This window comes from Ziziphus jujuba, chromosome 2 (genome assembly GCF_031755915.1).
Source record: "Ziziphus jujuba cultivar Dongzao chromosome 2, ASM3175591v1".
In the NCBI taxonomy this organism is placed as follows: domain Eukaryota; kingdom Viridiplantae; phylum Streptophyta; class Magnoliopsida; order Rosales; family Rhamnaceae; genus Ziziphus; species Ziziphus jujuba.
Window position 1 is genome coordinate 10,251,562 of NC_083380.1, and position 26,417 is coordinate 10,277,978.

General features: G+C 35.5%; 2 protein-coding genes across 2 annotated transcripts; both read right to left on the minus strand.

Moving 5' to 3' along the window:
• Window positions 1-534: 534 nt before the first annotated feature.
• LOC107418333 (cytochrome P450 736A117) lies at window positions 535-2,897 on the minus strand. The gene is made up of 2 exons (XM_016027016.4): window positions 1,827-2,897; window positions 535-1,334 (listed from the first exon to the last, which is right to left on the minus strand). The coding sequence occupies exons 1-2, from the start codon at window positions 2,721-2,723 to the stop codon at window positions 717-719; spliced, it is 1,515 nt and encodes a 504-aa protein (XP_015882502.2). The 5' UTR covers window positions 2,724-2,897; the 3' UTR covers window positions 535-716.
• Window positions 2,898-18,554: 15,657 nt separating this feature from the next.
• Window positions 18,555-19,036, minus strand: LOC125422593 (cytochrome P450 736A117). Its single transcript, XM_048474661.2, has one exon. It carries the CDS (start codon window positions 19,011-19,013, stop codon window positions 18,555-18,557), a length of 459 nt encoding a protein of 152 aa, XP_048330618.1. The 5' UTR covers window positions 19,014-19,036.
• Window positions 19,037-26,417: the final 7,381 nt, after the last annotated feature.

Here is a 26,417-nt window from a genome sequence, read left to right on the forward strand (position 1 = left end):
GAATTCAATCACTCTTTCTTTCTTTTTCTTTTTATTTTCCCACCGATATTCTTCAACATATTAATTTTTGAATTTAAAAAAAATTGTTTGAGACCTTACAAAAGATAGTTGACTCTTTATTTTAAAGAGGATGACGCTATTAATTAAAGAGCATATTGGAGATGCTTTTATCTGTTTAATTCTGCATATCACTCATAGTTTGAGTATCTCCAATAGATTATTTAAAAGCCTCATGTTTTTTTTTTTTTTTTTCTATCTTAATGAGTTAAAACCTCATTTTCATAACTCCAATGCACTCTTTAAATAGAAAAATTACAATAAAAGTGGAATTTGGAGACGCTCCAAAAATAGAAAGCCAAACTCCAAATATAGAAAATCAAACTCATTCTTTTTATGAAGTTTTTAAGGCATAGACTTATTAGAACAACATTTTTCTACGCACAATTAATATAATTTATTTGATTTCATTCATATATATATATATATATATATATATGAATGTATACAAAGAGGAGTCATTAATGAAAAAAACTATAGAGCAAAGTAAATATTAATTATTTATTGAGAGATGAAAAATTAAAGAGTGATAAAGAGTACCATTAGAGTTGGATAAAAAATCAACCACTTTATTTTTTATAAGATTCTCTAATATGCTTTTTATTTTAACGATGTAATCTTAGATGCTTTTATTTTTAGTGTAGCTCCTTAATTATTAATTAGCATAATGGATCATATAGAGCTGGAAGAGCAATGAGAGGAAACTTTCGATGAATGGACATACCATTAGCTTCAGAGAGATCCAAATCCTCACGTCTAGCACCTCCCGGTAATCCCCAGTCAAACCTGTGAACCAAATTTGCCAAAGCAAGCTCCTTGATAGCCATGGCAAAATGAATTCCAGGACAACCTCTCCTTCCAGCTCCAAAAGGAATCAACTGGAAATCATGGCCTTTATAGTCCACATCACTTCTCAAGAACCTATCCGGGTCGAACTCTTCGGGTCTTTCCCATGAAATTGGGTCTCTTCCAATAGCCCAGGCATTGATATAGACCTGATAACCTGGTTGGATTTCATAGCCATTGATCTCCACTTTTGTTCTTGACGCTCTGGGAACTAGTAATGGAAGTGGAGGATGTAAACGAAGAGTCTCTTTGATGACTGCTTTCAGATAAACCATTGCTTCCAAATCATCCTCTGTGATGAAGGTTTTGGAACCTGCAACTGATCTGATCTCAGTTTGGAGTTTGTGCATGATTTTTGGATGTCTTAGTAGCTCTGTCACTGCCCACTCTAAGGCTGTGGATGTAGTGTGTGTACCTCCAACAAACATATCCTAAAAAGGTAAACAAATAAATAATTAACTCACCAAATGATTTGATAGACAAAAACTAAATATGCATATTAAACGCACTTACTGACAGCTTTAGATTTTGAAATTAGTGGTAATTTGATATGATTTATATAAATAATGTTTTACAATTATTCGGCTTTCCAAGTGATCTTTTATAAACAACTCATTTGTTAAATGTTTTTCATTAAGCATACACAATTTTTTGGTAACCAAGAGTAAGCATACACATAAATGATAGAAGTGTACATATATGTACAGTCTTGATATAATCAGGATATCCTCATTTTGAAAGTTGATCATTTTTATTTCAACTTAATTTTTTGCAGCGATATCATGATTGGACAATTATCCTATATATATATATATATTGATGGATAATAAATAGGTTACGTGTGAGACAAAAATTACCACAGACAATGAATTCTGAGAACTATTTAGTTTCTTTATTTTTTTAGCTAAGAGAATTAACCTTACCAAGACAAGAGCCTTTATGCAAACTCTATCTAAAGAAAATCCAGGCACGTTTTCTTTCTGAAGATGAAGCAGAATGTCTGTGAAATCCTTATAGTCCTCATTTCCAACATGAACATGCTCTTCAATCACATTTTCCAAAAACTCATCGAACTCTTTAGCCACTTTCTTCAATTTCCCATCCAAACCACTGACAAAGCTCAACCAAGAAAGCAAAGGAATATAATCACCAATAAAAAAAGTCCCTAATAACTCCGCGAAATCCCCCAAAAGCTTCTTGAACTTCTTCCCATCTTCACCATCATTGTATTTCCTCCCCAAAGCCACCCTACAAACAACATCGTTCGTAAGCTTCGTGAAAACCTGACTTAAATTCAGAGACGAAGAAGATGAGCAACACTTTTCGATCTTCTCCAACATGGATGTGGTTTCTTCTTCTCTCACAACTCTAAAAGACTGAACCCTTTTGTTGCTAAGAAGATGTAAAACGCTGACGCTTTTAGCCTGCCTCCAGTACTCTCCGTACGGGGCCAATCCTACATCTTTGCAATTGTAGAGAAGCTTATCGAAGGCTATCAACTTGGGTCTGTCTGAGAAGGTTATGTCATGGGTTTTCATTATCTGCTTAGCGAGTTCGGCGGATGAGACGACGAGGACCGGAATGCTGCCGAAGTGAAGCAGCATGAGAGGTCCATGGCGTCGGGCTAAGGTTTGCAGTGAACGATGAGGATGGAGACCGAGTTGGTGTAAGTTTCCTATGATTGGGAGCTTTGTTGGAGAAGGTGGTGAGCTTTTATTAATGGCGGTGGAGTACCATTTGTAGATGAGGATGAGAAAAATGGTAGAGATGATTAGGACGATGAAGGAAAAGGGTTGCCACAAGCTGGAGATTTCATTCATCTCTAAGATCTTCACCGGCTGAGGTTTTCCAACTCCTTATAAGATTACATACATAGAGAGATAGAGAGAAGAAACTGCTAGAGCCCTGTTAGGAAATCTTTCATTTAATTAAAATGAGAGATGCCTATGTGGCAAAACTAAATCAGGGATTCTTAGGTCACAAATGTTTAAAACTAAATTAGGGATGCTTAGGTTACAAATGTTTAATTATTGGATAAAACAATAATTAATATTTGATTTCAAATTTAACTCGAGATGGGATGTTACAATCCTTAACACTTTTTATAAAAATTCCAAATCCATAAAGTCAGGTATTCCCCTACTAAATATTAATATATATATATATATATATAGATATCAATATTTTTTTGGGCGAGACATTTTTATGTTGCTTGATAGATACCTAATTGTATATAATTTATTAAATATTTCATCTTAAATTATATGTAATTAGACATTAAATACATCATCCAATAAAATATTGATAATTTTATTCTATTAGGTATTAGCATCAAACATACTTTGGATTATCTATAATTGGGATGAAATATCATATAGATAATATGTAATGGGCGCTAAGCATGAGGATGCCTCGTGAAAAATTACTATATAAATTATTATTTCAAATTACATGTAGCTAGTGAGTAAAATAATTTTTTTTTATATGTATGTATGCAATGTATGTATAGAAATCTTAATCGCTCCAACCACCTCAAATATTAAGTAAGAAGGTGGAATATGCGTATATCATACATAATAATATCTATAACGGCTTTGTTTATTGATAGAATTTTTTTTTTTTTGCCATATTAAAAAAAAAGGTGTCATTAAAAAAAAAAAACTTATTATTAATGGGTTTGTTTAAAAACCCTATCAAGATCATTTGGCAAGAAAAAAACTATTAGATATTTATCAAAGTGACTATTTTTAGAAGCTCTGACTTTGTAAAATTTTATTAATAGTAATATTTTCTTTTAAAAGTCAATTTTAAAGCTTTTTGCACATTATAATTGTATAACAATTTTAAAATTAACTATACATTTATGCCATTGAAATATAAATGATATCAATTTTCTATGTTCCATAAACAATAATCCATATTTATTATTGAAGATCCTCCATAGAAAGACATGAACACCTATATTTAACCTGTTACAAAACGACATGGACCATGATTTCTACATATATTTAACTGTTTAATATGAGAACTTTTAATTGGACCAAATAAAAAGTTTGATGGAGCCAGCTGGCTCATGCAAGGCTAAAGAAAATCATTTAATGAATTAAAAAGTATTTGTAAAAATTTTTGTGAAAAAGACGATTGTTCACGGGAATGATACAAAACCTGCATATAAATTCTAAGCCCAGAAAAAGATCAATCCCCCAATAATTTTGTCCTCATTCCACAAAATTATGTTTGTCCTCATTCCAAACTATGGTTTGAAGTCTCCTACAAGCTTTTATCAATTTTATGTGATTCCCTATTTGTTATGGACATTATTTATTAGCTCATTTTTGTTGTTAATTTTTCAAAACTTTTGGGGTGGTTAGTATGGACATTATTTATTAGCTCATTTTTGTTGTTGATTTTTCAAAACTTTTGGGGTGGTTAGTATGGACATTATTTATTAGCTCATTTTTGTTGTTGAATTTTCAAAACTTTTGGGGTGGCCAATAAAGGCAAATGGTACAAAGTTCTACCAATTAAATTACTGGTTCACATGAGAATTTGAGTCAAATTTCAAAAGGATTAAAATTGAAAATTTTGAACCCTTCTAAATAGTATATATATTCAATGACAACTGCTACAGAGAAATAGGAAGATTTAGTAAGAAAAGAACAGATAAAATTACAAGATTTGGAGCCTGTTAATTAATTTTTTTTTCTGGTGAATTAAAAAAAAAAAAAAACATTTGTAAACCAATCAACAAGCTTTTTTGACGTGTTCCCAAAAAAAATTTTTGACAAACACAAAAGACACTTTCAGACAAAATATTTCTGTGCCCAAAAAAAAAAAAAAAAAAAAAAAAAGGAAGAAAAAATCAAGCTAAAGCAGTAACTTTAGATTTGCAACAACCAGAGGTAGAACATTTTTGTGGATGGTAAAGGTCAGTGCCTTTTCACCATCAGGTAGTGCCCATTAAACTTCGGATTTGCAACAAGATGAGCATTTATATGGATGGTAAAGGCCAGTGTCTTTTCAACGTCAGGTGGTGCCCAAAAAACTTGTGGACAAGATTTGCTGACAAAAAGTGAATGGTGGTGGAAAATATAATAGCAAATTATTGGAAGACAAAAACCAAGGCTCCAATATGTAAATCTGATTCTTTATATAAAATAATTAACAAATTAACAAGCTCATCTTCCTTTGGAAATAGAAAAGCAACAAAAATTTAGTATATAGTAAAAAACAAAAAAAAACAAAAAATTGCAAAATAGAGGAAACAGAGCAAGCTCATTAGTCAATTTTCTCGAGTAGTTTTAACTGAGCTCCAACAAATAATCTTTTTCTTATCACCTTAGAAGCCAAAAATCCGTGAACTTTGAAAATTGAAAGAATCACTTCTTCTTTTTCTTTTCTTGTTGACTTAGCAGTCTTCATGTTGCGCATATATATATATACACACACGTCAGGCACAGAACTTTTCTCTAGCTTGATGATGTTTGCCAAAACCAATAATTCAAAATCATTTTTGTCCTCATTCCATTTACCAAAACAAGAAAAAAAAAAGAAAAAAAGGTTTGTCCTCATTCCATCCTATGGTTTCAAATCGCCTACGAGCTTTTATCAATTTTATGTGATCCCCTATTTTTTATGGACATTAATAGTTAGCTAATTTTTGTTGATCTTTCAGCTGATGAAGTCAATGATCATTATAACTTATGCCAGGGCACTAATCAACAGCACAAGGAAGAAATCAAAGTTTCAAAATTCTAGCTAACCGTTTGAACCACATATGAAAACACACTCTGACACCGCACCCAAAGGAATGCTCTTTCTTTATGTTTATATGAAGAGAAATCATACAGGAATTAGAATTATTTTACCGTTGCTTTCCTCTCCTTTTAAGATCAGTACGCATGTATAAATATTCTTGGCTGAATATCTTGCCTGGTCAAGATAGAGTGAATAAGATTTTTTCTTTTTTCTTTTTTGGTTTTATTGCTTTCTAATAAAGGTCATTATCAACATGTTTGGGATGGCCAATAAAGGCAAATAGTACAAAATTCTACTGATTAAATTATTGGTTCACATGAAGAAAATTGAAAATTTTGAACTCTTCTAAGTAGTATATATATTATGAATGACAAATGCTACACAGAAATAGGAAGATTTAGAAAGAAAAGAACAGATAAAATTACAAGATTTGGAGCCTGTTAACTATTTTTTTTTTTGTTTTTTTTTTTCAGGTGAATAAGAAAAAGGAAATATTCTATATAGACATCCTCAAGTTTTCATTCATTTAAATTTAATCCTTTAGTTTTTAAAAATGTCACTTACCTCTTCTTAGATTTCAAACAGTTTTTATTTTTCTTCTCTCTTATTTCATTCATATTTTTTAAAATAATTTCATCTATATTTTCTATAAGGGTTCCAAATTGTAATTTTCAAAATCTAAAAGATTAAATTGAAATTAATACAAATTTAAAAGAATCTAGATGAAATATTCTCTTAAAAAAAAAAAAATTTGCAGCCAAATCAGTAAGCTTTTCTCGACGTGCACGCAAACAAAAAAAAAAAAAACAAAGAAAAGCAGGCTAGGAGATAATAAGAATATCAGAAATGTTCATAACCAAAGAGTGAATGCATTTTGTAAAGGAAAGTGTTACGTGCTCATATGGAAATTTACAATTGTTGTAAATAGATATTAGATATACAAGAAAGGCGGAAAACTTACACAAATTTATTTATTAATTAAATTGGGAATTTTCGTTCTGTGTCCCCCCCAAAAAAAAAAAAAAGAAAAAAAAAAGAAATAAATAAACTAAACGAGAACCTTGGATTTGCAACAACAAGAAGTGGAACATATTTGCGGATGGTAAAGGCCAACGCCTTTTCACCATCAGGCAGTGCCCTATGAAACTTGTGGACACGAGTTGCTAACAAAAACTGAACGGTGGAAAATAGAATAGCAAATAAATGGCTAAGTGTATTTATGGCTAACGAGGGTAGACAGAGATTTTTGAAAATAATCCCAAATAATCCCAATATGACAGTTTTATTAAAGAATATGCGAGCAATCCAATAAAAACATAACAAATTAGATAAGCCCATATCGTACTGTGATTTTTACAAACTGTCTCTCTTATACAAGCCCAACTATGATATGGGCTCCAAATATTTCGAACTCACGTTGGGCAGTTTCCTTTTTATCCAGTAGACTGTATATGATTTCCCCCACAAAAAAAAATTTATTAGTTTACTTTTAAACATCATAATGACACATCTACAGTGAAAGCTTAATTATATAGACATATCATAAAAGTTGACCGACATCTAAATAATACCTCCAAATGCAACTGTTAACTGAGTTTGTCAAGCTAAGGTTTCAGTAAAAAAAAAAAAAAAAAAAGAAAAAAAAGAAAAAGAAAGAGAGACCTTGTTAAAGTGAAAATCTGCTTTTAGGAAGTCTGCCACTCATAAAAAATTTACCTTATCATGAACTCCAAGCCTTTTTATACTCTCTTGGATTTGTTAACTCCAAATCTGATGCTTCTTTATTTTTGCTTTCCAATCATGGTGCTCTGGTGGTTATATTGGTTTATATGGATGATCTTATTGTTACTGGCAGCTCTTCACATATGGTTGATTCTATTATTTCTCAATTGGGTGCAATGTTTTCCCTTAAGGATCTTGGTGCGCCTCAATATTTTCTTGGTGTGGAAGTCACTCATAGACATAATGGTTTGTTCTTATCCCAATAGCAGTACATTCATGATCTTTTATGCCGCACCAACATGTTTACTTCTAAACTGGTCTACACTTCTCCTGCCACTAGTTTATGTTTGTCTCTACTTGATGGCTCCAATCGTCCAAGTGCAACTGAGTACCGTCAGGTTGTTGGTAGTTTACAATACTTATCTTTTACTCGACCTGACATTACTTTCATTGTAAATAAATTATCACAGTTCATGCACAAGCCTACCTCTGTTCATTGGAGTGCCGTAAAACGAGTACTTCGCTATTTAAAAGGTACCATCACTTACGGGTTGTTTCTTTGAAAAAATTCTCCCCTCTCTTTGCATGCCTTCTCTGATGCTGACTAGGCAGGAAATAAAGATGATCGAACCTCCACCAGTGCTTATCTTATCTTTCTTGGCTCCAATCCCATTTACTGGAAATCTACGAAACAACGATCTGTTGCCTGATCTTCAACGCAAGCTGAATATCGATCTGTTGCTTCTACTGCTGCTGAGTTATGTTGGGTGAAATCTCTTCTTTCTGAACGTGGCATACTTTGCACTCCATCTCCTACTATTTATTGTAATAATATTGGTACAACTTATCTGTGTTCGAATCCGGTGTTCCACTCCAAAATGAAGCATATTTAAATTGATTTTCATTTTGTTCGTGATCAAGTTATGGGTGGTTCACATCATGTATCTCATGTCTCTTCTGCGGATCAACTTGTTGATCTCTTCACCAAACCACTACCTCGCTCTACATTCATATCTCTTCGCTCCAAGATTGGAGTCTTCGATGGCGCCTACATCTTGCGGGGGCATATAAGGGACTCAAATACTCATATGTAAATTGTAAGATACTGTCATATTGTCCTTACCATATTTGTTGATTTATTTCCATACTCACTTCAATGTATTTTGTATAAATAGTTGCCACAGATTAATAATAAGAATTAAGCCTTTGCATCATACTTTCTCTAAACCTCATATGGCTAGGAGAGTATTGAGTAACTTGACCAAGATGAGAGCCTTTATGCAAAACCTATCTGTAAAATCTTTATCATACTCCTCCTCCTCATTGCCAACACTAAAATGGCCACCATTTTTTCTCTGCTATGATAATTGTCCATGTGCTCTTCAACCACTTTTTTCTAAAAACTCATCAAACTCTTTAGCCACGTTCTTCATTTTCCCATCCAAACCATCAACCAAGAATGCAAAGGAATATAGTCACGAATACAAAAACTCCCTAATAACTCCATAAGTTTTTTATATGTATATGCAATGTATGTATAAATCTTAATCCCTCCAACATACTCAAATATGAAGTTAGAAGATGGATGGTGACAAAGGAGAAAGATAAAGCATAAGACAGATTAAGATTAGAGTTATTCAAGAAGTGTAAAATGCATATGTAATAATTTGCAACTATGATGTATATGTTACATAGATTTATATATTAATGAAAGATTGAAGATTTTTCCATTTTGGGTATTTAAATTAACGTTTATCATAAAAAAAATTCGTAAGTTAATAAAGTTAAGGAGTTTCTATTTAGAGAATTTTCGAAACTATATATATAATTTTATGTTGATAGTAACGCCAGTAATTGCAAGAAAAACCAAAGATGCAACATGATTTTCTTTGTTGCTAATTTTATTAACGACATAATATTTCAATCGATATTCATACAGTCTTTATGGGAGAGAGAGACATATACATGCATATAATTCCCTACGGTATATTTGAATAAAGGTAAAATCAATGGGAATCTAATTCCCTTAGGAAAGTGATAACTTTCTTTTGTTTGGGTGTTTATTGTAAGGTGGAAAAGTGTGGATTTAAGGAATTAGAATTTCACATTGACCGAGGTACCTGAAGTACACGTTGTCACGAGTCCATAGACTAGTAGCACGTTGAAAACGGAGCTACGGTTTGAAAGTTATAAGCAAAACAAATTAAAGTCCAAACTGTCCAAGAGGTGCCGGAGTTGACTTTTTGTTCATGCAAAGTTGAACTTTAACTCATACATGATTGTGAAGTACTCGTCGATACGAGTTCATAAACTAGCGGCACGCTTAAATTGGACAGCTGGTTAAAAAGTTATGGACATATAAAGTTTTCCGAATACCATAATATTTTAATATATTTTGACTTGAGTGAACAGTGTGTGCCACGTGTCGCATTTTCAGTCAATTCTGTGAGTGAATAGTGTCACCCACGGGTGGCTTTTATTTTGGCAAAACACGGGAGCCGGAGAGAGGAAAGAGAAAGAGGGGAGGAGAGAGAGATAAACCGACCGGCCACTGCCGCTTAGCCATTTTCTGGCCATCAGAACAGTACATGCGCCACCCTAGCTTGAAGCCCACCTAAAAACCGGCCGGCCAGCCAGAAATCATGGCCAACCGACCGCCGATGCGGCCGGATCGAGGCATTTTCGGAGCAGCGCCAATACTTCAAACCCAGATTTCTCCCTATTCCGACCACTGTTTGCCTCACTGCCGGTCCCGTTGAGTTATCCATCACCACATCAAACTTCCCACCAAAAATCACAGCCAATGGCCACCGGACGCGCCGCCGGTGGTGGCGGATTCCCGTGACCACGGCGGCTCGTCGGGAAATTGACTTTCCGGTGAGTTTCCAGTTGCACCGCCCATCCTTTCCCACTAATTCCGACCCTCTGAACCCAAATCTGGTGTCCACTTTCCTCAATTCATGACGGATTGAGAGAATCGAGGGCTTAAAATCTGTGAGCTTTCCGGTGAGATTTCGGCCACCATGGGTCCGATCTCCGGGAGTTAAGCCTCAATCCGTGATCATCGTTCCACAAGCTTCGATTCGGTATATTATTCATAAATTTTGGTTAACGTTTGTGTTAAACTAACAGGACCCGCCCCGGGGACCCTCCCAGGACCTCCCGGATGATCCCGCCTAGTGAAGTCCCGTTGGACAAATCCCTAGAAAATATCCAATGGAACCTCACCTTAAAACGTAGATAATCAAACACCAGCATTAACATTAATACATCAATATATATATATATATATATATATATATATAAATAAGTCTACAACCGGCCTACTGTACTACAGGCCATAACTACACACATGAGTACCATGGTTTTTACTGAGTCCCATAATTAAAATTAGAGCATTCTAAGAGTGTCGAAAAAATCTATGAGTACAAATAAGTAATAAATAAGTCCAGAAGATAACAATAGGTGAAGAAAGGATAAATACGGTTGCTGTAGTTGAAGGAAACAAGCAATAAGCTATGCGCGAGGTAGACTGCTACTAGCTGCCTGGGCCTAGGGGAACGAATTTAAAACAATAAAATATGAGATAAAGAAATCTCAGTGAGTGGCATATTATAATGGAAAAATAATGATTTGTCTCTGAAAAATCGTTCTCTTAAGACCTCTCATTCGACTCGTTGAAAAGTTCCCCGTTTAAAAATTATTTCACAAAACCCAAACTTATACCCCAATTAATATCATAAAAACCGATGCTTAAAAGTATGAATGAACGATCATTGTAATATTATGAAATATCTCAAATCAAGATATAAACATTTGAGCATACACTATAATAAATACAGTTCCACCAAATAAATATGAAAATGCGGAAATCACCCCAATATTTGTAAATCAACAATATATACAAACATATACAATGTACCATACGATGTACCAATATACAAACCGTGGGATACACCCACCTCACGGTCCTCAATATATGAACGGTGTAGTGAAAATAATAAATAACCGTCAAGACATACTCAACCTCACAGTCCGTGACAATAATAAACCGTTGGATGATACCAACCTCACGGCACCGTGGCAATAATAATAAACCGTCGAATAAACCCGATATCACAGTCCGTGGTAATAATAGATAACCGTTGGATAAAATCAATCTCACGGCACCGTGGTAAGCCTAGCGCGCAGTAATATAATATAATATAATACTGATCCAAGGTATTGGCATTATGTCAGGACCCGTCCAAAATTCCTCACCGGAACCCTAGACAAGCCCTGATCCCAGGGAAACCCTACCGGACCCTCCAATGGAAAATCCGGCAGAACCTCCCCTAAGGGTTGGGCTTACCATAAATTTCCTGCACTGAAAACACACTTCTATATACATCCCCTTATTCCTCCCATGTTACTATAATATAATTCCACAAATTTGCAGCATTCTAATTGAATAACAGTAAATCAGTGCATAATTAATAACTAAATGTCCAATACAGTATACAGAGCATTATACAAATAAATGTGGAATTAATACAATGTCAGATAAGGAAGCAATACAAGATGAACAGGAAAAAAAAGAGGAAATGCTTCTTGGACTTTCGGCAATGAACTGAGACGTCGGGCTCGCCCCCGACGATCAACGTCTACCAATACTTATACCTAAGGGAACGAAATTTAAAAATATGAGATGCTAATCATCTCAGTGAGTGACCCTATCTACTGTACAATTATAAAGCAACGATAATTATAGTACAGTTGTTTAATTAAGAATAAATAAGTAAGTAAATAATAATTAATTGAAAATAATATTTTCTCTTAAAACCCTTATAATTCACTCAATTGGAAAAGTTCCCCTTTTAAAACAGTTTCGCAAAACCCAATATTAAAATGCCCCATAAATCAAGTAATAATTAATTTAATAAATAATAACTAAATAATCCAAATATAGATAAAATGTAATAAAATATAATAAATAAATTTGGAATACTTGCATGAAAGAAATATAACATAAAAGAAGAATTCAATATATAATTCATATAATTTGATTAAATAAATTAAGATAAACAGTATCAAAAATATAATTTAAATAATTATAAATAGATGATAAAACAAATTAAATGCACTTAATTTAATACGATTTTAAAACCTTTAGGTTTTGAAATTTCTATCTGAAAATTTATACTTGACACACCACACTATATACCAGTGATGCCCTCTGATACCCAGCATCCCGAACACCATCCAGCGGGAGGTTAAAGAGAGAAACTTGCATACGGTTGCTTCGGCGTCCCGACAGCGCCGTTGCTTAAACCGTCATCCCAGCCATAGAAGGGGGCGGCTTATGTGCACTATATAAAACTTGCCTACCCTCGGTCTAGTGGCAACTCACGGGAGACATTATAACTTGCGCGCTCATCCACATATACAATACAGAACACCGGTACTGTATGAGTGCGTCTAAAATAAATAACTAAATTTTATTATAAAAAGATACGCAATCTTTTCCAAAATTCACTGTGGAAATTATACTATTTTTCAAACTCAACCTCCCATATTTTTCTTTAACATTTCCAGCATAAATCTACCGATAATAATATACAAATAATTTTCTTCCCAAATCATAAAATCAATAAAATAATGTTCCACGGGCATAATTATAAAATTTGAAACCACCAACTTAAACCAATATTTTCCTTGAAATATTTAAAATCAAATCATATCAAGAACAATATTAAAACCAATGAATTTCATATATAATTTAATTCCACAAATCCTCAATACCATAAAACAATTTCCACAATGCATAATTTATATAAATACATTTTTTACTAATCAAAATAAATTCACAAATAAATTCCGCAATAAATCAAATAATATTACTTTTAAATATCAATTCCTCTCAATAACAAATACATAAAACATATTTATCAAATATTTAATTATGAAATATTCCAACAATGAAATTTGATAATAATTGCCAAAATCTCAAATTCCTTAAAACGTAAATATTTTATAATGTACAAATATTTAACACATAAAACATATTCTTCAAATAACCAATTAACACAAAATATATATATTTTAACATCCCAAAATAAATTTGAAGGTGGGTCACTCACCTAGAGCACGCAATTAACCCAAGATCCTCCATAGTATCAATTCCATGACGTACACGTGCTCCTAGAACAACAATTTACACACAGTCAAATAAAATAATATTTTATTCGGATAAATAATACCCGGTACCTGGGGGGTTTAACACAAACGTTAACTAAAATTGACGAGTAATATACCGAATCGAAGCTTGTGGAATGAGGATCGCATTACCGGCCTCCATTGACCCCAATTCCGCCGGTGGTGGCCGGAATTTGCCCGGAAAATACCGGCCGAACTTCACCTCCTCATAACTCACAAACCACTTCGAATTTAAATGATTGAAGACCATATTTGAACTGAGAGGACCCAAATTAGGGGGAAAAGGGTGGCAATTCGGACTGGACTAGCCAGAAACGACAAGAATTGCCGAAAAAACTTAACCCACTACCGCCGACTTCACTGGCCCGATCTGGGCATGTCCAGCGGGGTCTGGTCGGGAAATTTGGAGATCGTGGTCGTTGGGGACTGGGCTTCACCGATGGCCGGCGAGTGTGGCTGTCCAGTGGCCGAAAAATGTGTAGCAGGGAGAGAGATATATCGGCGGGAAGGAGAAAATGAAGAAAGAAGGAGAAAGAAGGAAGAAGAATAAGAAAGCTTCAAGGTGGCTGGGCATTTTTCCCACGTGGGGGAAGGAAAAAAAAAATAAAAAAGAAAAAAGAAAAAAAGAAAAAGAAAATTAAAAGAAAATAAAATAAAATAATTAAATAATATTATTGTATAAAATAATAACAAAATATATGGTATTTAACCATAGTTGACATGTGGCATCTCACCATTGTAACACATGGTACCTTTTATTAAGTCGCACGTGGCACACTGTTACACGTTTAAAAATAATATTAAAATAATACGGTATTTTAAAACTTTGCAGGTCCATAACTTTTTAACGGGATGTCCAAATCAAGCGTGCCGCTAGTCTATGGACTCGTATCAATGAGCATTTCACAATCATGTATGAGTCAAAGCTTATTTCCCCATAAATAAAAAGTCAACTCGGCACCCTTGGACAATTTGGACCCCAATCTTGTTTTGCTCATATCTTTCAAACCGTAACTCCGTTTATAACGTGCTACTAGTCTACAAACTCGTGCCAACGTGTACTTCATAACGTTACCTCAGTCAACCTAGAATTCCATCTGAGTCAAAAAGTCAACTTTTGACCCCTTTGGTCAACGGTCAACCTCGGTCAAAGTTGGAAAATTTTCGATGTACTTCGGGACGGGGTATTACACATTACATGGTACATCAATTTAAAAATAACCAATACAGTATACATGAAACCATATTGTAAGACTATATATATACTTTTCCAAACGATACTGTATCATAAATCATAATTTAATATTTAAACTTCTACCGCTTAATTAAATACTTCAAAATCTCAAAACATGTTTTCATACGAAAATTAGAAATACCGCAGTGAAATATATTCACCATAAACCAATTTTAAGCACATAAAATTATAAAATTATAAAATATTTGATCGTGCTTAAAATTATATGATTTTCCAATCTGGTTTCTCAAACCAAATAGTTTCCAAAATGATTTAAAATCTCAATTTAATTACCAAGATATTTAAATACCACAAGTCCATTTATGAACCCATTAAAATTGAAAATCACTTAAAATATTATCAAAAGTCACATTAAATAATAACACATATATGTGAAAGCAAATATTTATATATGCATAAAACAACATTTCAATCAAATGATACATATGTAAAATATTTAAACCACATATATACTATACTATATACCCAAATCATTTAAAAATGATATAACCATTCACAGTACTGTAGATGTCATGTCTACTCCTCTACAAGATTGCCTCCAGACTCAACTCGAATGCCTGTAATATAATAAAATATTCCTCAGGCTCCAAACAACTAAACTAGAGACACTTGTATAATCCAAATGTCTCAAAATAATTTACAGTGCTACAAAATTGCATAAACTGGACACCGGACAGTCCAATTATACCGCGTGTCCTTAGGATCCGATACCCAGAATTGGGGATTTTCACCCGAAGCCTAATATTTCAAAATTGAACCACCTAATGGGTTATAATAATATCCAATTTCACTAATTCAACTCCAATTTTAACTAATTTGACCAATTTTATCCAAACACAGTCCCCAACTTATCCGAAAATTAACTAATTGATCCAAAAATGGAAAAATTATCAAACGACCTCCAAAATTCATAAAATTTATATTGGCGGAAAGCCCAAGAGACAAGAATTCACCAGTGGTCTTACCTTGGTCCGGTAACTCCTTCGGTGACCTAAAAATTGACATAAAGGTTCGGCCGAACTTGAACTTGAGAGATCTCTCAAATGGTGGGGATTTTGGGCAATATAACCACGGAAATGGACTCAGAGGGGTCGAAAATGGTGGGATAGAGGTATGGGTCGAGCTGGGTTGGCCGGAAAACACAAGAAAAGAGGAGAGAAAAACTTTTCGGCCGTCGACCTTCTCGGGCCCGATCTGGGCGCGTCCGGCGACTGGTGGCCGTGAAATTTGCAGCCGAGCTCGCCTCCGTCCCACGTTCCTCTCTGGCCGGCGCGTGTAGCAAGGTGGTGGCCGGAGATGGGTCAAACGGCATAAACCCAGTTGGAGGTAAAAACGGTCGATTCGGACCCGTGGGTCTGGGGTGTTTTTCTCAGGTTTTGGAGAGGAAATGGGTATTTTTGGGCTTTTCTTCCTATTTGGCACACTTACGAGGCTTATATAGAGCCTCAATCACTAACAGACAAAAATTGGGGGCTGCTTTGGACACTGATATAAAACTTATGTTTAAAACCTCTCAGGACCATAATTTTTTATCCGTAACTTGGAATTTGGCGTGCCACCAGTCTGTGAACTCGTATCAACGAGATCTATACAATGGTACCTCAGTCAAACCAAAAATATTGGCTATTGAAAAAGTCAACTTGAACCCATATATTATTCACTTGGTCAAACTTAGTCAATTTGGTCAAACTTGTTTAATCATGTATATTTTTTGGTAGAGGGTGTTATATAAACCCCCCGGGTATCTGATATTATTTACCCGAGTAAAATATTAATTTATTTGAGTTGTGTAATATTGTTGTTCTAGGAGCACGTGTGCGTCGTGGAATTAATCCCATGGAGGACCTTGGGTTAATTGCGTGCTCGAGGTGAGTGACCCACCTTCAAAATTATTTTCGGGTATTAAATTATATTTATCTTGTGACAATTAAATGTTTGGATCTAATATTTATGTGTTAAATATTTAGCAAAATTATATTTGAAATTTTGATGGCACAATTTGAATAAATTGAAATGTATATGTGCATTAAATCATATATGATTTTTGACAAATTATGGAAATTTAGATTTTATGGAAATATGATATTTAAAGGAATTGTGATTTTAATATTAATTGATTTATTGTGGAATTTATTTGTGAGTTTATTTTGATTAATAAAAATGCATTTATATGGATTTATGAATTTTGAAAATTTTATGGGATTTTAATGAAATTATGCCTATCTTGAATTTTAAGGATTTAAAGATATTATTTAAAAAAAAAATTATGCTTACGCATTTGAATATAGTGGATTGGAAAATTGATGGAATTGAGAGTTGATGGATTTGAAATTGATGGAATTTATGCGATGAATTTATGACGATGATTTATAAAGGAATTGTGGAAAATTTACGGATTTAATTGGATGGAATAAATCCTGTAGTATTTATGAGATTTGAAAATAAATACATTGATTTTATGATTTTTAGATGCACCATACACATACTTGTGTTCTTTATGCATGGATATGATTAGCACGCAGGTGGATGTGGTGAGTGCGCAGGTGGGTGTGAGTAGCGCACAGGTGATTATGGGGTTGTCCTATGGTTGCCATCAGATGAGGGTAGGCCGTCCCTCCATGGCCGGGACACCTGTTTGCAGCGGCGCAGTGGGATGCCATGTGACCGTATGCCGGTTTCTCTCTTTAACCTCCTGTCTGGCGGTACTTGGGACACTGGGTATAGTTGGCGCCACTGGTATATAGTGGGCGCATCAAGTGGTTTTCAGAACTTGGATTTCAAAATAAATATTTTGAAATTGTATTTAAATTAAGAATATATTTAATGTTGTTTTTATTATCTATTTCAAATGGAGATTTTAATTTGATTTAATTTTTCCTTTGCTTAATTATTCAATAAATTGATTTATTTTAATTATTTGATTATTTCCTGAATTATCTTAATGTAAGTTTCATTAATATTTTTGTATTATTTGTTTATGACATTTATCATTCATTTAGTAATTGTTACAAAAATATTTTTATTCTATTTCTATTTTATTTTGTTATAAATTTGGATCCTTAAATTCTTGTATTTTATTTCAAATTTATTTGACTAATTATTTCTTGATTTTTAGGGCATAAAATATTGGGTTTTGCGAAAATATTTTAAAAGGGGAACCTTTCCAACTAAGTGAATGGTGAGGGTTTTGAGAGAAAATATTTTTTTTAATTAATTATTATTTACTTACTTATTTATTCTTAATTAACCAAATGTACTATAATTATCGTTGCTTTATAATTGTACAGTAGATAGAGTCACTCACTGAGATGATTAGCATCTCATATTTTTAAATTCCGTTCTCCTAGGCCCAGGTTGGAAGACGTTGATCGTCCGGGATGAGCCCGACGTCTCAGTTCATTGCTGAAAGTTCAAAAAGCATTTCCTCCCGTTTTCCTCTTCATCTTGTATTGCTTCTTTATCTGACATTATATTAATTTCATTTTTATTTCTATAATGCTCTGTATACTGTATTGGACACATTTTATTAAATACTGCATTAATTCCTTGTTATTATTTTGGAGTGCTGTAAATTTGTGGAAACAAATTATAGTAATATAGGAGGAATAAGGTGGTGCATATAGAAGTGTGTTTTCAGTGCAGCAAATTTGTGGTAAGTCCAACCCTTAGGGGAGGTTCTGTCGGATTTCCCATTGGAAGGTCCGGTAGGGTTTTCCTGGGATCAGAGCTTGTCTAGGATTCCGGTGATGAATTTTGGACAGATCCTGACATTGATAGCCATGGCAAATTGAATTCCAGGACAAACCCTTCTTCCAGATCCAGAAGGAATCAACCTGAAATCATGGCCTTTATAATCCACATCACTTCTCAAGAACCTATCTGGGTCGAACTCTTCGGGTCTTTCCCATGAAATTGGGTCTCTTCCAATAGCCCAGGCATTGATATAGACATGAGAACCTGGTTGGATTTCATAGCCATTGATCTCCACTTGTGTTCTCGAGACTCTGGGAACTAGTAATGGAGCTGGAGTATGTAAACGAAGAGTCTCTTTGATCACTGCTTTCAAATAATGCATTGCTTCCAAATCATCCTCTATGATGTGGGTTTTGGAACCTGCAATTGATCTCACCTCATCCTGGAGTTTGTGCATGATGTCTAGATGTCTTAGTAGCTCTGTCATTGTCCAATCAAGGACTGTGGATGTAGTGTCTGTGCCTGCAGCAAACACGTCCTAAAAAGAAAAACAAATAAATAATTAACTTATTAAATGATTTGATAGATACTAATTAAATATATATGTTAAATTCACTTCGCGCCTGGAGCAAACACGTCCTCCCTCCGCTCATCACTGGTTAGCGCGTGTAGCAAGGTGGTGGCCGGAATTAAAAAAGACGGCAAGACCCGAGAGGGAGAAAGGAAAGGAAAGGAAGAAGAAAAGAAGAAGAAGGAAGAAGAAGAAGAAGAAGAAGAAGAACGGGGCTGGGTCCCCTTTTTTCCCACGTGGGGGAAAAGAAATAAGAGAAAAAAGAAAAGAAAAAGAAAGAAAATAAAATAATTTAATTAAATAATATTAAAAATAATATTATTATATCAAATAACAATAATAAAATAATAGGGTATTAAGCATGGTTGACATGTGGCATCTCCACATGGTGACACATGGTAACATTTATTAAGTCACACGTGGCACATCGTTACGCGTTTAAAAAATAATATTAAAATAATACAGTATTTGAAAAACTCTACAGGTCCATAACTTTCAAACCACATGTCCAAATCGGACGTGCCGCTAGTCTGTGGACTCGTATCGACGAGTACTTTACAACCATACATGAGTCAAAGCTCAACTTTGCATGAATAAAAAGTCAACTCGGGCACCCTTGGACAGTTTGGACATCAACTTGTTTTGCTCATAACTTTCAAACCGTAGCTCCGTTTTCAACGTGCTATTAGTCTACGAACTCATGCCAACGTGTACTTCATAATAGTACCTCAGTCAACCTAGAATTCCATCCGAATTAAAAAATCAACTTTGGACCCCTTTGGTCAACCATCAAAGTCAACGGTCACGGTCAACCTTGGTCAACGTGCAAAAATTCCGACATGGTTCGGGATGGGGTGTTACACATTTGGTTAATTAAGAATAAATAAGTAAGTAAATAATAATTAGTTAAAAATAATATTTTCTCTCAAAACTCTCACCATTCACTTAGTTGGAAATGTTCTCCTTTAAAATATTTTCGCAAAATCCAATATTTTATGTCCCAAAAATCAAGGAATAATTAATTTAATAAAAATTTAAACAATCCAAATTTATAATGAAATAAATTGAAATAAAATAATTTATAACAATTATTAAATAGTTAAAGCATGTCATAACAATTAATACTGGAATATTAATAAAACTCACATTAAAACAATTCATGAAATAATTAAATAATTAAAATAAATCAATTTATTAAATAATTAAGCAAAGGAAAAATTAAATCAAATTAAAACCTCCATTTGAAATAGATAATAAAAACAACATTAAATATATTTTTAGTTTAAATAAAATTTCAAAATATTTATTTTGAAATCTAAGTTCTGAAAATCACTTGATGCACCCACTATATACCAGTGGCACCAACGGAACCCAGCGTCCCAAGGTACCGTCAGACAAGAGGTTAAAGAGAGAAACCGGCATACGGTCGCGTGGCATCCCACCGCGCCGCTGCTAACAAGCGTCCCGGCCATGGAGGGGCGACCTACCCTCATCCGATGGCAACCACAGGACAACCCCATATCACCTATGCGCTACTCACACCTACCTGCGCACTCATCACATCCACCTGCGCGCTAATCAAATCCATGTATAAAGAACACCAATACGTATATGGTGCATCTAAAAATCATAAAATCAATATATTTATTTTCCAATCTCAAAATTTCATAAATATCATCAGGTTTATTCCATCCAATTAAACCCATAAATTTTTCACAATTCCTTTATAAATCATCGTCATAAATTTATCGCATAAATTCCATAAATTTCAAATCCATCAACTCTCAATTCCATCAATTTAAATATCCAAATTTTCCAATGGCATAAGATCAAGCCATTAATATTTCCAGCATAAATATTTTCAAAACATAATAATTTAAATCCATATTTTTTTCAAATTCTCAAAAATCAATTTAATTCAGTAGTATGAAACCCATATAAATTCCATATATAATTAATTCATATAATTGTGCACAATAATTGAATAATAACCATAGCAATAATTAAAATAAATCAAACCACAATTTTTTTAAATTCCCAAATATATTCTTTTGGCACCAAAATATATATTAAAAGCATTATAAATTAGCAATACAATTTATATGGAAATTCTCTTAATATCAAATACATAAAACATATTTATCAATTATTTAATTATGAAATATTCCAACAATGAAATTTGATAAAATTTACCAAAATCTCAAATTCCTTAGAACCAAAATATTTTATAATGCACAAATATTTAATTCCATTCAATTTTGGCATCCAAATTCCAAATAAAAATTTACTAAATATTCAACACATCAAACATATTTTTCAAATAACCAATTAACACAAAATATATATATTTTAACATCCCAAAATAATTTTGAAGGTGTGTCACTCACCTCGAGCACGCAATTAACCCAAGATCTTCCATGGGATTAATTCCAAGACGCACACGTGCTCCTAGAACAACAATATTGCACAACTCGAATAAATTAATATTTTATTCGGGTAAATAATACCCGGTATCCGGGGGTTTAACACAAACATTAACCAAAATTTATGAGTAATATACCGAATTGAAGCTTGTGGAACGAGGATCAAGGATTATGGCTTACCTCCTGGAGATCGGACCTGTGGTGGCCGGAATCTCGTCGAAAAGCTCACGGATTTTAAGTCCTCGATTCTCTCAATCCGTCACGAATTGAGGAAAGTGGACAATGGATTTGGGTTCGGAGGGTTGGAATTAGTGGGAAAGGAGGGGCGGTGCAGCTGAAAACTCGCCGGAAAGTTGATTTCCCGGCGAGCCGCCGTGGTCACTGGAATCCGCCACCTCCGGAGGCGTGTCCGGTGGCCATTGGCTGTGATTTTTGGTGGGAAGGTTGATCTGGTAATGGGTAACTCAACGGGACCGGCGGTGAGGCAAACGGTGGCCGGAATAGGGAGAAATCTAGGTTTGAAGAAATCGGCACCGCCGCCGGAAAAATCCTCGATCCGAGCTCATCAACGGTCAGTTGGCCGTGATTTTTGGCTGGCCGGCCGATTTTCAGGTGGGCTTCAAGCTAAGGTGGCACGTGTACTGTTACGATGGCTGGAAATAGGTGAACGGCGGTGGCCGGTTGGTTTCTCTCTCCTCTCCCCGGCTCCCGTGTTTTGTCAAAATAAAAGCCACCCGTGAGTGACACTGTTCACTCACGGGATTGGCTGAAATTGCAACACGTGGTATATACTGTTCACTTAAGCCAAATATATTAAAATATTACGGTATTTGGAAAACTTCGCATGTCCATAACTTTTTAACCAGATGTCAAATTTAAGCATGCCGCTAATCTATAAACTCGCATCGACAAGTACTTCACAACCATGCATGAGTCAAAGCTCAACTTTGCATGAACAAAAAGTCAACTCTAGTACCCCTTGGACAGTTTGTGTAACACCCCGTCCCAAATCGCACCGGAATCCGTGCACGTTGACCGAGGTTGACCGTTGACCGAAGGGGGTCAAAAGTTGACTTTTTGACTCGGTGAGAATTTCGAGTTGACTAGGGTACCGTGGCGAAGTGCACGATGCCACGAGTTCGTAGACTGGTAGCACGTCGAAAACGGAGCTACGGTTTGGAAGTTATGGACGAAACAAGTTGCGGTCCAAATTGTCCAAGGGGTGTCGGAGTTGACTTTTGGTTTATGGGGAATTGAGCTTTGACTCATGCATGGTTGTGAAGTGCTCGTCGATACGAGTTCACAGACTAGCGGCACGCTCAAAACGGACATCCGGTTAAAAAGTTATGGACGTTTGAAGTTTACCGGATACCGTATTATTTTAATGTTTTTTTTGGGTCGGTGAACAGTGAAATGCCACGTGTCAGTTTCTGATTGGTCCACGTGGCATGAACAGTGTCACGCAGGGTTTTAATTTTGAAAAACTCTCGGGGAAGAGAGAGAAAGAGAGAGAAGAGAGAGAAAGAGAGAGAGGAGAGAGAAAGAAAGAGAGAGAGCCACCGCCGGCCACCAGATTTTGCCACTGTTCCGGCCGAGTTACTGTACACGCGCCGGACAGAAAGCTTGCTCACCTCATTTCCGGCAAAACCTCCAAGTTTCACGGTGAACGGCCGCCGGACGCGCCCGGATCGGACGTCCGAAGTTTGGCGGCGATTTTTCCCCTCCACCGCCGGCCACCGCGAATCGGCACTGTTCCGGCCACTTTCCGGCCACACGCGCCTGACAGCCTTGATCCTCTCCTCAAGTCCGGCCTACCCACCAAAAATCACGGCCATCGGACCACCGACGCGCCGGGATCGGAGCGTTTTCCGGCGAGGGGTCGAAAATCTTCAAACGGTGATTTCTCCGCCGTCCGACCTCCGTTTTGCTCACCGTCGGTCCCGTTGGATTGCTCTCCTCACGATCTACAAATCTGCAAAATTTCACAGCAAACGGCCACCGTCGGAAAATACTGTTCCGGTGACGGTTGCCGGTGACGTGGCGGCCCGCCGGAAAATACTGTTCCGGCGAGTACCCGAAAATTCCGGTCAGCTCCAGTCCGCAGTGTTCGACCTCCTGAATCCGAATCCGGCTTCCGTTTCCACCAATTCACGACGGTTTGGGAGAATTGCGGAGCCGAAACTCGAAAAGCTTTCCGGCGAGATTCCGACCCCGTCGGGTTCGATCACTGGAAAGTAAGACCGAATCCGTGATCCTCATCACGCGAGCTTCGATTCGGTATATAACTCGTAACCCTTAGATGTCGCTTGGTGTTCGCTCCCCGGGTATCCATTTGGGAATTACCCGAATAAAATATTAATATTTTTGGTTTGTGCACTGTGGTTGTTTAGGTGCACGCGCGAGTAGTGGAGTGGATCCCGAGGAGGATCTTAGTTGATTTGCGCTCTCCAGGTGAGTGACCCACCTTCAAAAATTATTTTGGGCAATTAATTAAATTTAATTGGTATTTAATTTAGTATTTAATTATGCTCATGTGGTGTGGTTTAATTATGATTTTAATGCGGTTTAATTTAAATTATTTGTTATGCATGAGCAAGGTATGTTTCGGTATTAATTTCACGTGGTTTCAAATGTGATTTCTCGGGCATAATTAGGTTAAATATTTTATGAAAATATTTGGTTACATTTTATAAATTATGCCCGCGGTATTTTTATGGTTGCATTTTGTATTTCGAGAAAATTGTGGTTTGTTGTTATCGCTGTTTCGTACCGGGTGATTGGATAAAATATGTGGGATGGTGTTTTGTGAAATTTTGGTATACTTCCCACGGTGGTTTTTGGAAAAACGGTACGGTTGGTTGTTTATGTTTATTTTTAGACGCACTCATACAGTATTGGTGTTCTGGTGTATGGTGTATGGACACGTGGTTTAGCACGCGGTTATTATATGGTTTAGCGTGCGGTTATTACTTCACCCGTGAGTTGCCATTGGACCGTGGGCAGGCAAGGTTATTGTTGCGCACAGCCGCCCCCCTCCTTGGCCGGGTGATGGTTTTTAGCAGTCGGTACTGTCGGGACGCCGAAGTGACCACTGCAGGTTTCTCTCTTTAACCTCCCGCCAGTCGGTGCTCGGGACGCTGGGTATCGGAGGGCATCACCGGTATATGGTGTGGTGCGTCAGGTGTAATTGTCGGTGTAATTGCAAATAATGGTTTAAACCCCAAAGGTGTTCAAAATTTATTTATTATAATTTATTATATTTTTATTCTATATTTGGGGTATGTATTTATTTAATTGTTGTTGTTAAATTATTTAATCCCTTGGTTTTTGGGAGGTATGCACATTGGGTTTTGCGAAAAGGTTTTAAAAAGGGAACATTTCAAACGGAGCGATTGGTGAGAGTTTTGAGGGAAATCATTATTTTCCAAAGGTTATTATTATTTATTATTAATTGTTGGTATTTGTTCCACTCCTTAATTATTATTATTTTATTATTATTATCAAAAGGTGTTCAGTAGTTCGGGTTACTCACGGAGATGATTAGCATCTCACACTCTTAAATTCCGTTCCCTTAGGTGCAAGTGGTGGTAGACGTTCTTTCGGAGCGAACCAAGTTTTCCGCTGCTGTTGTGTTTCGAGAAATTTCTTTGTACTCCTTCATTTCAGTGTATTATTTCTGTTCAGCCTTGTTGTATTTCTGTTGTTTAGCACTTCTTAAAGCTCTGTATACTATTGGAATACTTCTGTTTTATTTATGCACTGGACTGTTGTTGCTTTGAGAAGTGCTGGAATTTGTGGAATCAGTTTGTAGTTTGTGGGAGGAATAAGGGGATGTTTTTAGAAGTGTGTTTTCAGTGCAGGTAATTTGTGGTAAGTAAATCCCTTAGGGGAGGCTCTGTCGGATTTTCCTTTGGAGGGTCCGGTAGGGTTTCCCTGGGATCAGGGCTGTCTAGGGTTCCGGGGAAGGAATTCTGGACGGGTCCTGACAGTTTGGACCTTAACTTGTTTTGCTCTTAACTTTCAAACCGTAGCTCCGTTTTCAACGTGCTACTAGTCTATGAACTCGTGACAACGTATACTTTTTAACGGTACCTTGGTCAATGTGAAATTCCATCAAGAGTAAAAAGTCAACATTCGATCCTTTCTCGGTCAACGACGGTCAAACCCGGTCAACCTTGGTCAAAATTTAGAAACTTTCGGTATACTTTGGGACAGGGTGTTACATTTTTTTGTTTTTTTTGAGTGGAGCCCAGAAAAAGATCAAGCGCTCAATAATTCGAAATTATGTTTGTCCTCATTCGAGAAAAATAAAATTTCTCCTCAATCCATCCTATGGCCTGAAAACGAATACAAGCTTTTATCAATTTTATGTGAGTCCCTATTTATTATGGACATAATTTATTTGCTAATTTTGGTTGTTGATCTCTCAAAACTTTTGGGGTGGCCAATAAAGGAAAATAATACAAAATTCTACTAATTAAATTACTGGTTCACTTGAAAATTTGAGTCAAATTTCAAAAGGATTAAAATTGAAAAATTTGACCCCTTCTAAATATTATATATATTCAATGAAAAATGCTATAGAGAAATAGGAAGAATTAGGGGGCAAAAAAAAGAATAAAAAAAAGAACAGATAAAATTACAAGATTTTGAGCCTGTTAATTAATTTTTTTCTGGTGAATTAAAAAAAAAAAAAACATTTGCAAACCAATCAAGAAGCATTTTTGTCGTGCTCCCAATAAAGGAATTTTGACAAACATTGAAGACACTTTCTGTAACACCCCGTCCCAAACCATGTCGGAATTTTTGCACGTTAACCGAGGTTGACCGTTGACCAAGGGGTCAAAAGTTGACTTTTTGACCCGGTTGGAATTCTAGGTTGACTAAGGTACCGTTA